This window comes from Paroedura picta, chromosome 9, assembly GCF_049243985.1.
Source record: "Paroedura picta isolate Pp20150507F chromosome 9, Ppicta_v3.0, whole genome shotgun sequence".
In the NCBI taxonomy this organism is placed as follows: Eukaryota; Metazoa; Chordata; class Lepidosauria; order Squamata; family Gekkonidae; genus Paroedura; species Paroedura picta.
This window is the reverse complement of record NC_135377.1, coordinates 34932666-34948120: the sequence shown is the minus strand read 5'-3', so window position 1 is coordinate 34948120 and position 15455 is coordinate 34932666. Positions and strand designations below refer to the sequence as shown.

General features: G+C 41.6%; 1 protein-coding gene across 10 annotated transcripts in view; it reads left to right on the top strand.

Annotated features, from left to right (window-relative positions):
* The window catches only part of CHD7 (chromodomain helicase DNA binding protein 7), a 178538-nt gene that overhangs the window by 155270 nt on the left and 7813 nt on the right, over positions 1-15455 (top strand). For 9 of the 10 annotated variants that reach the window (XM_077352324.1, XM_077352326.1, XM_077352319.1 and 6 more), the window contains 11 exons: positions 728-817; positions 1178-1281; positions 2812-2941; positions 3249-3321; positions 3543-3594; positions 6006-6234; positions 6320-6528; positions 8173-8856; positions 11404-11564; positions 13434-13661; positions 14879-15322. In XM_077352324.1, coding sequence (XP_077208439.1) covers positions 728-817; positions 1178-1281; positions 2812-2941; positions 3249-3321; positions 3543-3594; positions 6006-6234; positions 6320-6528; positions 8173-8856; positions 11404-11564; positions 13434-13661; positions 14879-15322 — 2404 coding nt within the window. The remainder of the gene's footprint in view (positions 1-727; positions 818-1177; positions 1282-2811; positions 2942-3248; positions 3322-3542; positions 3595-6005; positions 6235-6319; positions 6529-8172; positions 8857-11403; positions 11565-13433; positions 13662-14878; positions 15323-15455) is intronic. The other variant, XM_077352327.1, reaches the window with a different exon arrangement.

Below are 15455 nucleotides of genomic sequence, written 5' to 3'. Positions count from 1 at the left end.
ACATCATCTTGGCCTTTGACTTGGGAATTTATGATTCCAAGAAACATTCCCAATTAAGATTATTTTCTATTGTTAGATCTATAGAAAAGTGAAACGGTAAATTTGGCTAAAGTTTTTTTGGATTTAGGGTTTGTTTTGTTTTGTTTTTTTATTCTGCCTTCAAAAAACACTGACTTTTCTCCATTCTCAGAAGCAAAAATTTGTATAATCTAACAAGGCTGACATTCCATATTGGGGGTTTATTGTAAGGTAGTAAAACCAGATTTTATATCTCGTTTATTCCTACAACTTCTGATGTGCTTCCAAAAATGGTATTAAGGCAGCAGCTGAGGAAATTTTATGAGATAATGAAGCAGAACAGTTACTGAAAGCCATCTGCTCAGTTGTTTACAAACTTGCTTCAATACTTCAGAGGCAGTGGTAGAGTACGTGTCTAAACTTCACAAGCTGCACTAGGTAGAACTAAATGAAATGCGCCTGGGTTGGGCTGAGCTCGATCCCTCTCTGTGCAGTCTAAGCGGTTGCCAGGCAGGCCTGTTGGAAGCCAGCAGAAAGCACCACACAGAGGTGATTATGTGCCACCATCTGTCACGCTTCAAGCCTACCATACAGCATGGCTAATCAGCCTTGGCAGGATGATGGATGAACAGCAGCAGCTGCCAAAAGCCACTGTTGGCAAACAGTCCTGAAGTTAAGAACTTTTTCCCCTCTCTGCCTTCCTCTCCAGGGTCCTGCTGCGTGTCCGCATGCTGTACTATCTGAAGCAAGAAGTTATAGGGGACCAAGCTGACAAGATCTTAGAGGGTGCTGATTCAAGGTTAGTGCAAATGTTAGCTTATTCGTTGATTTGTGCTCAGTTGTAATCTTTGACTATCTTTATCAGAGATATTAAAAAATTCAGCCGTTGCCTATCTGGGTTCAAGCCACTTTAATAATCACTGCCTGCTGTGAGTATCTGTGGAGGGCAGGCAAATAAAAGCGGGCAATGGATTTTTCATCAGGTGGTGAAAAGGATCTGTACTTTCTGTTTTCCCAGAGTAGATAAAAGTATAATATTTGATATAAGTATTAAAAGCATCAGTTTAGACAAAGTTGTCCTTGTATCTTTTATCATTAACATATTTAACTGTATCTAAACCTTCAAAAGATTTTCCAAATACGTAATCCTTTTTAATAGTGACGTGGATATCTGGATTCCTGAACCATTTCATGCTGAAGTTCCTACAGACTGGTGGGATAAAGAAGCAGATAAATCCCTTTTAATTGGCGTGTTCAAACATGGTAAGTGCTGTCACACTTTCAAGGGAACTTCTTAGTAAAGCTTTCTGTGTATATTCAGTCACAATATTAGCAAGAATAGTTCCAAAGAGCTGTTGGCTTCTGTCTCCTTTTTGCTTTCTGATTTTAAAAAAAAACTAATTTGAGTGGTAAATATCAGATGCTGTTTTTAAATGTTTGCAGAACATTTCAGAAGAAAACATTACTTTCTTGGCTGTAAACAACACAAAACCATATTTGTTTAAGTAATAGCCAAGTAGTATTATAGATCTCCATAAACTCTGCTTCCAGCACTGTTTCACTTGCTAACTCTGCCAGCCAGTGTCAAAGTGGACGGTGGGCTTAACCTCTGCTATTAATCTGTACAAGTGCCTCCTGGGCTTTGTTCCAAGCAATATTTCACAAATGTCAGTGCTGAGAACTCCCGGCTCCCTTGAGTGGGATGCAGCCTTGTTAACTTTGAAAGGCTGGGGATGCAGAGCTGGCATGATATATACAGTGAGCAATTCCTGATTATAATCCCAATTCTCTGGAGGTTGCAGAGGTATTCTCAGCAGCCCAGCCTGACTAAAGGAGAGAATGATGGCTTATAAAACCTTTCATGATTACAGTTTGGCTTGAGGCTCTACAGCAGTTAAGGACAGTGTGTTGTAGTACAAATCCTAATTGAATTGTGCTGTTCTGCTTATGTACAGCAGTTCTCTTTTGTGGGCTCAGCTGAGGCAAGTCTAGTCTAAAAATCATTTTCCCGCCGTGCACTGTTGGGATCTGCCATTTCCCATCTAGTCAGCTTGGACAGTAAGAGAAAGCAAAAAGCAGCTTGAAAACTGTGGAGGGAACAGTGTCATCTTACTGACGGGCATCATCCTAAACCAAATGAGACAGGTTTGCTACCCTTAGGTATTTTGGCCTCATACACATCTCAAAACTCAAAGTTCAGCTTTCAGTTAGGACCTGTGCTCCTTCAAAGACGGTGGGACAGGAGAATTTATCCTCAGTATGCTTGGAGCATTACAGAGCCCAAGAAGACATCCATGGCCCAAGAAGCCTACAGTTTGACCTAAGGGAGGCAAACAAAGGGAAGGGATGAAGGGTAAAGCAAGTATCATCAGGGGAATACCTGTTTATTCCATTTATGTTTCGTTTCAGCAGAAAAGGCTCAATTTAAGTAGGGATGGGTTTGCACTAAAGGGTTCTCAGAAAACATACGGCTTAAAGAGGGTCTTGAAATAAATGAGAGAGGTGGCACTATCACAGGTCAGAAGGAAACTCCCCTTCTCACACTAAAAATACTCGTACCTTACGATCTACCCACATCCTGGAAGACTTCAGTAAATTTAATTTGTCACATATGAATGGCATATTCTTCTAAGTTACTAAAATTACTGGAAAGAACCCTGTTTCTAGAAAAATATTTATACATATTGTTATTTATTTATAATTCAATTTATATTCTAGTTTAAAAGTATCTTTTGTAACAGAATCATTTTAGTTACATCTGTGAGTGCTTAGTATTTTTCTGTCTGGGTGCAGGCTATGAGAAGTACAATTCTATGAGAGCAGACTCTACCCTGTGCTTTCTGGAACGTGTTGGTATGCCTGATGCCAAGGCCATAGCTGCTGAACAGAGAGGGACAGATATGTTAACAGATGGTGGTGATGGGTAAGAAGGACATTATAAAAATTAATAAACTTTACAATGTTGTCATAAATACTAGCATTGCTTCACCTATTGTATGATATTGAGAATTCTAAATGGTAATCACTAATTCCTGTAATAATGTTAAAAGTAATTAATTTAAAAAGTTTTGGAAAGCATTTATATGGGTAAGTAATTAGTAATTGTTGATTTATGTCCTTTGTATCAATTTTATCATTTAGCATTTCCTTGCATGAGACTAAGAATAAGAAGCAGGCAGGACGTGTGCTTTAATTCTTATCATTGATCTTATGCTTTTAATTTTATGTAGAGGCGATTTTGATAGAGAGGATGAGGATCCAGAATATAAACCAACAAGGACTCCATTCAAGGATGAAATTGATGTAAGAATCTCAACATGTTATTTTAGTAATATAATTTTCTTAAATATTTTGATAACTTTTATATTGCATATTATCATACCTAATAATATAATTACTAGAAATACGGAAGTGTATTTTGTGACAAATTAATGCTGTTGGACTTTTAAAGGTTCACTTCCCAAGTTCTCTTAAAAAGAAATTGTTGAAAATGCAAATACTAAATAATTATCTTTTTTCCAAAGGAATTTGCAAACTCACCTTCTGACAAAGAAGAATCCATAGAGCTCCACACAAGTAAGATTTTGTGAAAGCTTGTGAATCGTTAGAAGGCAATGAGAGTTTTAAGTAATGTGTATCAATGTATTTAGTTCTCAGCCTACCTGCATTAGTTGCTACTTGAGAACCATTGTGATGTAGTGGTTAATAAGAGTGTCAGACTAGACCCAGAATTGTCACAGAAGTTCACTGAGTTACCTTGGGCCAGTCATACTCTTTTAGCCTAACCTACTTCACAGGGTTGTTGTGGGGATAAAAAGGAAAAGATGAGAATGATGTAAGCTACTTTGGGTCCCCATTAGGAAGGAAAGCATGGTATAAGTCAGTGGTCTCCAACCCCCGGTCCGGGGACCGGTCCCAGTCCATAGATCAGTCAGTACCGGGCAGCAGCTCCTTCACATGCTCCTCCCTGGCTGCTGCCTCAGGGGCTGCCCTGCCACTCTGCCATCAATTCACCTTTGGTGCTTTCCAGCAGCCGCCATGGCTGGGGCTCCCCCTTGGTGTGGCACTGCGCAGCTGCTGCTGGCAGCGCCCCCCAGTGGGCGGCGGGAAGTCAGGGGCACCGGCAGGAAAGCAAGTGGAGCAGGTGCTTAGCTGGTGGTGGCGACGTCCCTCGGCAAAAGACTACCCCCCCCCCCACCTCAGTAAAATTGTCAAGCATTGACCGGTCCCCGGTGATAAAAAAGTTGGGGACCACTGGTATAAGTGATGTAAATACTCAAATCTAAATATTGGTGCGATGAACAGACCAGACAGATGCTTCTACAAACCTGAAATAAGCCCTGACACTGCAGAGATGTTAACCCTCCCTAATATGGCCTATTATGCACGGCCGCTGAAACGGCGGCATCGAGAAAGCGGAGGAGGAAGAAGCGAAGCAAACTGCTTATTCACAGAATGGAACGCAAAGGCGGCAAAACCCAGAGTATCCAATTATGCATGAGGCTACTCTGGAGCCGCTTCTGGTTGCCCCATGGTTCTGGGAAGCTCCACTTTCTTCCGCATCTCGCTAACTTGGCTTTTTCGGTGGCATACGTTGACTCTGCGTCCGGTTGCCGCCTGCAGCATGCATAATTGGTGATTTTAGCCGCCGCCATTCCACCCCGAATGTGGACCTTCCACTCCGTGCATAATGAGCCTATAATAAAGTCTTTAAGCAACAATTGTTTGAATATCCATAGATAGGCAACCACAACACTATTGCCAGGATTCAGGCTTTGTTTTTTTTGTCAGTAAAAGGTTGGGGATAGGGCCACTTCCTTAGCTATTTGGGCATTCAAGGGAAGACGACTCATCAGGGCCAGGCATGGCAGCAGCCTCTGGGGACTTGTTACTATGTGACTTGCAGGACCCATCCAAACCCAACTGCTTGCTCCTGTCCAACTTCAGTCACCTCATGAAAGGTAGCTTAGTGTAGTGGTTAGAATTTCAGATTTGGATCTTGTCCAAATTCCTACTCTGCTGTGGAAGTTTTCTAGTCATGCACATTCAAACTAATTTACCTCACACAGTAGTTGTGAAGATCAAATGGAGAAGATGATAGTGGTGTTAACTACACTGGGTCCTCCTTATGGAGGAAGTTGGTATATAAATAAATATACCTGAATGTGGGGGGGTCAGATTAATGGTAGTTGTTTTGTGGGTGGGAAGGGGAGAATAAAGCAGGTCAGGAGAGGGGATATGGAGGCTTCCAGAAGAGGGAAAAGAGGCAGTAGCGTGGGGCGGAGGACACGGGGAAGTGGTTTTCCACTACACAAGACCTGGCAGCTTTGATTGCTCAAGTCAGCCAAAGTCAGCTGCTAAGAGAGGGAAAGCTGAAAACAAGAAGGCAGATAAAGGTAGTTGAGCTGCTGGGTGGAAAGGAGAGAAGGAAGCAGGAAAAGGGGCAAGGCTGTGGGGTCTTTCATAGAAGGGAAAGAGGAAATAGTGGGGAGAGAAAAATGGGATGCTGCCCAAAAATCCTTATGGGTCTTCTGTTTGCATTGTCTGACACTGATAGAAGGGCCTGGCTTTCTAGAGAGCAACTCTTTTGCTTATAAAAAATTATTACCTTATCAGGGCAAACCTTAGATAGAGTGTAACTCTGTTTAGGATTGTACAGTGTATCACTCAATACCAGTCAATACCACTCAATACCACTCAATCCTAAACTCTGTTTAGGATTGTACAGTGTATCACTCAATACCAGTCCATAGATTTGGGATGACCATTTTGTCTAGGTTTCCAATATAACTCAGTGCTGTTATTAGAATTTCACTGAGAATATTGGTCCTGGCAAGTTCTCAATCTGTATATAACTTTGAGGAGATTCTGTTCTGAATGATGCTGGGAGATAGTGAGGTTCTGAGTCAGTGTTCTTTCATAAATGACCAAAATTAGCATTTTGTCTTTAGTCTAGAACAACTAATCTCCACTTTGTTAATCTGTAGGCAAGCACAGTGAAAGCAACGCTGATTTTGGCCAACTGTACTGGCCTAACACTTCAACCTTGACTACCCGCTTGCGCCGCCTCATTACTGCCTATCAGCGTAGCTACAAAAGGCAACAAATGAGGCAAGAGGCACTGATGAAGACTGACCGGCGTCGGCGGCGACCTCGTGAAGAAGTGAGAGCATTAGAAGCTGAAAGAGAAGCTATAATAACAGAAAAACGTCAAAAGTGAGCATCTTCATTTGTATGAATGCTTCCTTCTGCATTGTTTCTGTAAACTCCTAAACTTGTTCTTAATTTTTCCCGTTTCCAGATGGACAAGACGAGAAGAAGCAGATTTTTATCGTGTTGTTTCTACTTTTGGGGTTATTTTTGATCCTTTAAAGCAGCAATTTGATTGGAACCAGTTTAGAGCTTTTGCCAGGCTTGATAAGAAGTCTGATGAAAGTTTAGAAAAGTACTTCAGCTGTTTTGTTGCTATGTGCAGGAGAGTGTGCCGAATGCCCGCCAAGCCGGATGAAGGTAGGTTCTCTCACAGCCATAATTCTAGCTAAAGACATTAACACCTGAGAGATACAAGCAGACGTGTGTGTCATGATAACCTTTTCCCATTTCCATTTCTGCTTCTCTATTTCACACATTTTCCTTCACATTATGCATATGTAATGCATACCACTCATGCCAGTCCTTTTCATTCTCTCTTGCCCCGATGCCTGGAATGCTGCCATGGCATCATTTATGCCATGTGCCATGGCAGCATTCTGGGGAGGTTTTCCACGCCACCTTGACATCCTCTGACCATTGAGCAACCTGGAACTACATGCAGCAGGGCTTCTAAGAGTGGGCGATCTGAGAAAATAAAGAGGTGTCATGCTTTTTTGTTGTTGCCACTTCCGTCATATGAGATGACTGACAAGGAACATCCAGCTATCATCTATCTATTGCATGGTCTGTGCAGTGTAGCTGGGATATCTGAGGATTGTCTGGCAGCCAGGCAAGGGATGTTTGGAGGTGGTTTGCTATTTTCTGGCTCAGTGTCCTGACCCTAGTATTCCTTGGAGTAACTTACCACCCAGATCTCCCATAGGGATGGGCAATTCGTCTCCCATAGGCATGGGCAATTCGTTTCAGATAAGGTAAAAATACTGGTTTGGGTACTTTTTGACCAATCACTGGCAGTCTTCAAGCAAAGGTTGGATACACACTTTTCTTGGATGCTTTAGGATGCTTAGGGCTGATCCTGTGTTGAGCAAGGGGTTGGACTAGATGGCCTGTATGGCCCCTTCCAACTCTATGATTCTATGATCTGAGACAAACCACCCATCCCCTGCAGTTAGACAGTCTGGATCAGCCATAATTTGGCCGATTTAAATGCATCCCTCCCCACTTTCTCGGGGATGGGAGGCAGGAGACAGCAGCACACCAAACAGCTGCTAATGACAAGCATGCTACCCATTATCAGTTTAGCATGCACTCTCTTCCCACCCACCCCTTTTCAGACAGAGAACCCTGATACTTTTCAAATTAATTTGGCTGAATCCAAAAACGTGAAGGAGTATTTGTGTGATTCAGATTCAACCCAAATTATTTTGAGCCAAATTGAAAAAGGTACCTTTTTTTGTGCACACATGTAGTCTCCCACCCAAATACTAGCTAGGATCAGCCCTGCTTAACTTCTGAGATCTGATGAGATAAGGCTTGATAGTTGAAATGCTTGGAGCTGGGCAAGTGGCTGTTTCCCGTTTTGCAAGAAACCCAGGAGAGATGGATTCCGGTGTATAGCCATATTGATCTGAAGCAGCAGGACAAAGTTTGAGTCCTTTAAAACCAGCAAAAATTTATTCAAGATATAAGCTTTTGGTCTTAAAGGTGCCACTGGACTCAAACTTTGATGGGTCACCCCATTCACAAATACAATAAATCAGTAGTGTGATAAAGCCAGCCATTCCATTCTCTGCCTCTCTTCCTACCACAAGCTCAGATGACACTAATCTTAGTCCTTAAATTGGCAAAATTACATTTTGTCTGCAAATCTATGTTCGGTTCTTTAAAGATCTTTCTGTAACTATAGTAGACATCTTTGGAAAGTTGTACAAAGGTGACTTTGACTTAAGTGTAGTATTTTTAAATGTTTTATAATACTGAAATCCATCTCTTTTCTTTCAGAACCCCCTGATCTTTCAACTGTGATTGAGCCAATCACTGAAGAGCGTGCTTCTCGAACTTTGTATCGCATAGAGCTCCTGCGGAAAGTCCGAGAGCAGGTTCTTCATCACCCACAATTGACAGAAAGGCTAAAACTGTGCCAGCCAAGCTTGGATCTGCCAGAATGGTGGGAATGTGGCAAACATGACAAAGATTTATTGATTGGTGCTGCTAAGCATGGAGTCAGCAGGACCGATTATCACATCTTGAATGACCCTGAACTCTCCTTTCTTGATTCTCACAAAAACTTTGCTCAAAGCAGGGGTGGAGGTAGTCTGAATACTGTGTCCTTGTTAAATCCACTGAGCGTTTGCTGTAGTCAGGTGTCCACCATTGTTCCATCAACAACAGCACAAGATGAAAAGTCTGTGGAACAAGCTGATGTTAAACTGGAAGGACCTGAAAAAACAGCAGCCAAAGAGAAGTCTGATGGTAAAGAAGAGGAAGCACCAGATGTTACAGTGAAGAATGACAAGGAAGACTGTGATGCTGAGGCTGAGCCTGGTCCTGTTAAATGTGAAATTAAGGATATAGAATTGAGTACAGAAGTAGATCCCAAGTCTATTTCTGAGAAAGGTTCAGAAGATGATGAAGAGGAAAAACTTGACGATGATGATAAATCAGAAGAGTCATCCCAACCTGAAGGTAATTGTGAAGGAAATATAAATTGATAAATAGTAATACTAGTTTTGCTTGGCCAGCCATGTTCAGGAAATTCTCAAGGGTCTGAATGAGCTCAAATTTGAGGTTTGTCTTTTTCAAATCTTTGTCAGAGATATGGATTGTGGAATTTTAGTTCAGTGATTATCAGACTTTTTTCCCTATAGAGTCTTTTCTATACTGATTTGCTCAGAAAATTGTATACATTTTAGCATATTCTGTAATACGTTCTCTAGATAGAACTGGCAAGGCCTGTTTGGCCTTATAATTGTTCTATGAAAACAGTGTAAATCAAAAGTGTGAATCTTGTGGCTGCACAGTACAAGAGAAAACCAGTAATAGTGGCCAAGAATTCCCCTAAAGTAGTTTGAAAACCATAGCTCTGCTTGTTTCTACCATATGAAGAACTTAGGTATTGGTCTTTTAAGTCTGTGTTAAATGAAAAAAAAACATAACTTTTGTTGTACTTGCAGGCATCATAGGTGGGGAAAAACTGGGAGAGCTCCAATATGTTTGGTAGTGCATTGGCTATTTAAAGGGCAACTATTTCAGTGGGCAGTAGACCTAGTGTTTGAAGGCAATAATTTAAAGTTCCAATGCACATGTACCAGCTGCCCCCCCCCCAGCAATGTTGAGGGAGGAGGGAGAAACAGCACTCCCTAGCTGGGCCAGAATCCTTTAAGTGTCCTTCAGAACCTTAAAATCCATTCTGATAAACCTGAGCTTTGAGTCTGGACATCAGGTCTACTATGTATTGATTTCAATAGGTGGTAGACCTAGCCTCCAAAGAGTGGCCTTCTGCAGTGAATTTTAAAGTTTGAAGGAAGGCATGCTCACTCCTCCCTGGGTGCTCCTGCTATGTTGGGTGGGGGAGTGATCCCTGCCTCATTAGTCCATTTAAATGATCTTTAAAGATTAAAGGGCCACAGTTTTCAGTAGGTGCAAATGGTCCTTTAAAGTTTAAATGGTTGATGCACTGCTTGCAGAACAGCAGTTCTGTAATTCTACATAATTCCCAATGTAATTCTACATTCACTCTCAATAAATATAGGAAATATCATAATCAGGAAATACCAGAGTACCTTTCATGGTATTGGATATTTCTGATGGGATAACAGAGATATTTTGTCAGGTTGGGAATTTCCAGTTGCCCTTAAGGTTAATTATAAAGAATCTCAGAAGCAACTGACAAAACTCTTGTGCTCAATTAACATGGTGATAAAAATGGAACACAAAATCTTAGAACAGTGGTTCTCAACCGCCACCCTGCAACCCCTACAGCAGGGGCGGCAGCGGCAGCATGCACACTCATGTGCCAGCGTGCATGTGCACAGGACGCCATTGCTCTTGCTGTAGGGGTCGCGGAGTGGCAGCGATATGGCACTGGCCTCCCCTGTACTGCCTTGTAGCTTACCAAGGTGGCACTGAGGAGGCCAGCATCACAGGAGAGGCAGCGGCAAGAGTGGCATCAGCAGCATGGTGCTGGCCAGTACCCAAACAACCCCCCCAGGGGGGTCATGGCCCCTGGGTTGAGAACCGCTGCCTTAGGAGATACTTCTATAGTCAAAAATATGGATGGGCATTAACTGATTCACAACCTTAAATTCCTCACAAATTTAGCTGGTTCCTTCTTTCCTCTCCCAATATTTCCAAGACCTGTTGTTTGGATGAGCTTGGAGTTAGGGCCTTTTAAATCTAACAGCCGAGCAGAGTGATCTGCCTATCAGCTGTTGGGTTTATATGCTGCTGTTTAATCCCCCCCCCCCATTCCAAACAGAGAGAAACAAAACAAACAGCTGAAATGGCTGGTGAACAGGCAAGCCATTTAAGTGATCGATTTCACTCCCTTCCACTTCCATGTCTACATGGACCACTGAAAAAGCTGCAGGCGATTTTAGCCTTAAAGTGGATGGGCATGGGAGGGAGCTGCCAGCCATTTAAGTGGTCTGTTTCACTTCTCTCTGTTTGGAAGGGGGGCAAGCATAATGGAGGGCTTAAATGGCTTCCAACCATCTCAGCCATACAGTGGAGTGGGCACCTTGGAAGGGAGGGAAGTGAAATGGACTGGCTGGAAAGATCCAGTTCATTTCAAGTCAATTGGTTCAGGTGGGTTTGGTTCAGGAACACACCAAACCAAACTGGATTTTTCCAGATCATGCCCAGGCCTAGTCATAAAGTGTCTAGTAAGTTACTGTGCTATTCTCTTAAATTTTAACCATATTTCTGAAATGTGTATAACAAAACAGCATTGTGTAGTTGATTGCATTATATTATTTGGGAAATATACCTGCAATTCAATCACTGCTTTTTGTCTCTGCCGTTCTGGATTGAAAAGGAGCATAGCATTCACAGTAGTCATCATTTATGAGATACAGAAAGCGTTCCATAAAAGGCTTTATATTCTGTAAATCAAAACTACAATAATATTATAAAGAATCCTAATCATTCTTTTTTATTATTTTATATAATTCCATTTCCCTATCATGAGAGATCTGCATTTGTAGCTAATTCCTGATGATTAATATTTCTCAGCAGGAACAATTTCTCAGGGTAAGAATTTTGATGAAGAAAGCAATGCATCCCTGAGCACCGCAAGGGATGAAACGCGTGATGGATTTTATATGGAAGACGGGGATCCATCAGTAGCTCAGCTGCTTCAGGAAAGAACATTTGCCTTCTCTTTTTGGCCTAAGGTTAGTTCAGCCTTTGAGGTAACATTTGCCACCTAACTGTTGAAAAATTATCACTTCTGAGAACAGATGTGCTTTAAAACCTTGTTTATTACATAATGCAGTGTTTCCTCCGTTTTAGAGCCTCTTGTGACCCTCAGTATGCGTCGAAATGGTTTTCAATGGCTGAAGCACAGTTTTCCTTTGCCAGACATCTTAACAGGGAGTATACCAGGCTCTCTAACGGAGCAGCAACAGGCTGGGGGGGGGGGGGTGCTCTTGCCAGTCAGAAGCCGTGGTTGTTGTTGGTTTTTTTAAATATCCACACAGAGCAAATGGTGGCATACCAAAGGGACTCAGTCTGGTGCAGAATACTGAGCAATAGCTACTTTACAGCTTTCTGTAGCAGCCCTTAGATGTCTTTTTGCTGGGCTGCAGAGGGAAAGGAGGTCCTTGAAGCATGCATAGAGCTCCGTGCGCAGCTTTTTGATCCTAACCTATGTTTGGGATTAGGGCAATCAGTTTGAAAAAGTTTAATAGGCACCAGCACAATGACTAGAGCTTTAGAGAATCTACAAAATAAAAATATCAGTCAACATATAAAAAGTGGCTAAAGGGTACGATAGCTGTTTTAATGTATAGTATTTCCTTGATGCTTGTTTGAAATAAAATTTATAATAATGCTTTAATGGTAAAAGACAAACTAAAGTTGAGGGAGCTATTTTATTTTGGTTTCAAAGAACCTAGGGGGATACAGGAGATCGAACAATTGATTAAGACCATTTTGTAGTGTAGACAGGCTGTAGTTTTATTAAGTTCTTGTGAACCATAAATGACTCTATTAGATGAAAATCACCTATCAGGTTTTATTTTTTGTAATGCTTTAAGAACATTTGAGTAGATAAAGTTGATAGAACTGTGTTGTGATTTCATACTGCTTCTATGTACAAGTCAGTTCCTAGATTTAGGGACCGTTATAGAAAGAAATAAAGTAGAAATAGTCTTAAGCTTCCTAATCTCCATAACAGGGCCATCTGGTGGGGGGGGGGACCTTGCTGTAATAGGCTTATTCCTGGGGAAAGCAAGCAGCCAGCTGCAGCTGCTGAAGTCTGCTAGAGGCTCTTGCACTGGTCTGCAGTTCATGGAGCTGAAGGATCATCCTGTGCAGTAATCTATAGCTAATTTCCAAACATTGCTACTGGTTTGGGTAAGTTAAGATACGACGTTATTGACTAGTGAAATCCTAAAACCAGTTATTTTTTATATGAGTCATGTTTCCAAAAGCACCAAAAATATCCTATAAACCCCATTCTGGGGGCAGCAACATGCTTTTTGTGTTCATCTATATTGTAAGCTGACTGAACTGTAATTAGAATTTTTTTAATGCACACGCTTCAAAGGAACCTGAAGTGATAATGGGTGTGGAATGAAAATTGACATTTATTAGATGTCCCTAGGTTGGTGCCCATTTCATAACACTGAACTTTATTAATAGTGACACTAATGAGGAACCACTTCCTGGGACAGAATTGCAGATGCAGCCTGTTGACTCTGACATACCCAAGGCAAAGATGTTGTTGAGTTGCATGTATTATAATACTGCTGACTTAACTGACGAGGCCTCGTTTTGCTATGTGTAAACTGTTTTGAGAACTCAATAAACGTGTGTTAGATGGCTCATGAATTTGTCTGCCATTTCTTACCATTCCCTTTAGCAAGGATCTATTCTTCACTTGCCTCTTTGTATGAAACAGAGTTTCAGAATTACAGTTGTAAGTTTCATTTCCATTATTGAGCTATACAGCTTGATAAGCTGTTACAGAAACACATGGCTTGACTGAACCCAAATGGCTACTTTCACAGGACATTCATTATGTATTTTCCTTTCTATAGGATCGAGTAATGATCAACCGATTAGACAACATCTGTGAAGCAGTGTTGAAAGGAAAGTGGCCAGTAAATAGACGCCAGATGTTTGATTTCCAAGGGCTTATACCTGGCTATACGCCAACAGCTGTGGACAGCCCTCTGCAGAAAAGGAGCTTTGCAGAGCTCTCCATGGTTGGGCAAGCGAACATTAGTGGCAATGAAGATATCACAGTCTCTCCTCAGTTATCCAAGGCAAGTTTTATGTGGGGAAACTTATAAAGTTGTTTAATTTTGTTTTAGGAGAAATAAAACAGGACCTCTCTTGTGTGCAAGTAGCCCAGAAAAGCCAAACAAGGGTCCAGTTTCTGAAATAACAAATCATATCAAGCTCTAAAATAGGCTTTATTTTAGATTATTCAGTAGAATCATATATTCTAATAACGAATTTGGCCAAATGTGGACATACTTAAACTTGGTGATTGGGGCTGTCATTGGGCAAGACAGCACCCCAAGTTTGCAGGGGGGAAAAAATCAAAGGATTGTGAAAAAAGCAAATGATAAAAGGAACACCTGTTGCTTTAACACATGGATTCCCTCAGTGGTTGTTGCTGGACAACTATGGCATTCTAGGCTTCCTTTCTGTGAGTAAAAGGCAAGGGGGACGGGCTTGGTCCTTTCTAGGGCTATTTTGGCCTTTGAGGGAATACTCATTGAGACTAGGCATGAATCTGGTAGCGACCAGTAGATAGCTTGATACTACCTGACTTGCATAACAACTGCTTGCTACTGTTCAACAATAGCCACCCTATGAAAGCTGGTGTAGCAGTTAGAGCTTCAGAGTAGGGTTTGGGAGACGCAGGTTTGAATTCTCATCTTACTGTGGAAGCTCACTTAGGTGATATTGGAACAGTCACATACCTACCTCACAAGATTGTCACATACCTACCTCACAAGGAGAAGAGAATAATGTAAGCTGCTTTGGTCCCCACTGCTGCTGCGAGAGACAGAGTATAAGTGAAGTAAATAAATAATAAATATAGTTCAACATAGGAAGCAAATAGAAGGTAAGTTGATGAATGGCTGTGTAAGAGAGAAGAGGCAACAAAAAGGAAAAAGAATGGAGTTTTCTGCTGGAAAGCCAGAAAGAGGAAATAGTGCAGGGAGGAGGCTACGGCAGAAAGCCAGGTTGCCCCCCACAAATCCTGGAAGGTTTCCTATCATGCAAGTAAGCTTGACCCAGGTACAGGCTGTGGGGGAGAGCTGAAGACAGAAGGGCAGATAATGATAAGTTGGTTGTTGATTGGGAGAGAAGGAAGCAGGAAAAGGGGAGATGTTCTGGGGGCTTTCAGGGAAGAGAAAGAAGAAATAGTAAGGGATGGTGAAAGATGCCACTTGAGAATTATTGTGGGTACCCACTTGTAAAATCAATGTTCTTACAAGTAACAATAAATTTTATTATTTTTCTTTAGGAAGATGCACTCAATTTATCAGTCCCACGCCAGCGGAGGAGGAGGAGAAGAAAGATTGAAATTGAGGCCGAAAGGGCAGCCAAGAGGAGAAATCTCATGGAAATGGTTGCCCATTTGCGAGAATCGCAGGTTGTCTCAGAAAATGGACAAGAAAAAATTGTGGACTTATCAAAGGCCTCGCGAGAGGCAACATGTTCTACCTCAACTTTTTCAGCTGTTCCTTCAAAGTTTCTGTTACCTAATGTTTCCACACCAGTGTCTGATGCCTTTAAAACTCAGATGGAACTGCTACAAGCAGGTCTTTCACGCACACCCACAAGGCATCTGCTAAATGGTTCTTTAATTGATGTAGAACCACCCATGAAAAGGAGGAGAGGAAGAAGGAAAAATGTAGAAGGGCTTGATCTGTTATTTATGAGCAACAAGCGAGCATCATTGGCAGCAGTAAGGAAGGACTGTTTTATTTAATATTTGTTTCCAATTTTATTATGTAAGCCTCAGCACACAAGGTTAGCATATAAAGAGGGCTTTTTAAAAATCTTTAGTTCCTTGTTCATAAGCAGGGGTCCATCATCAT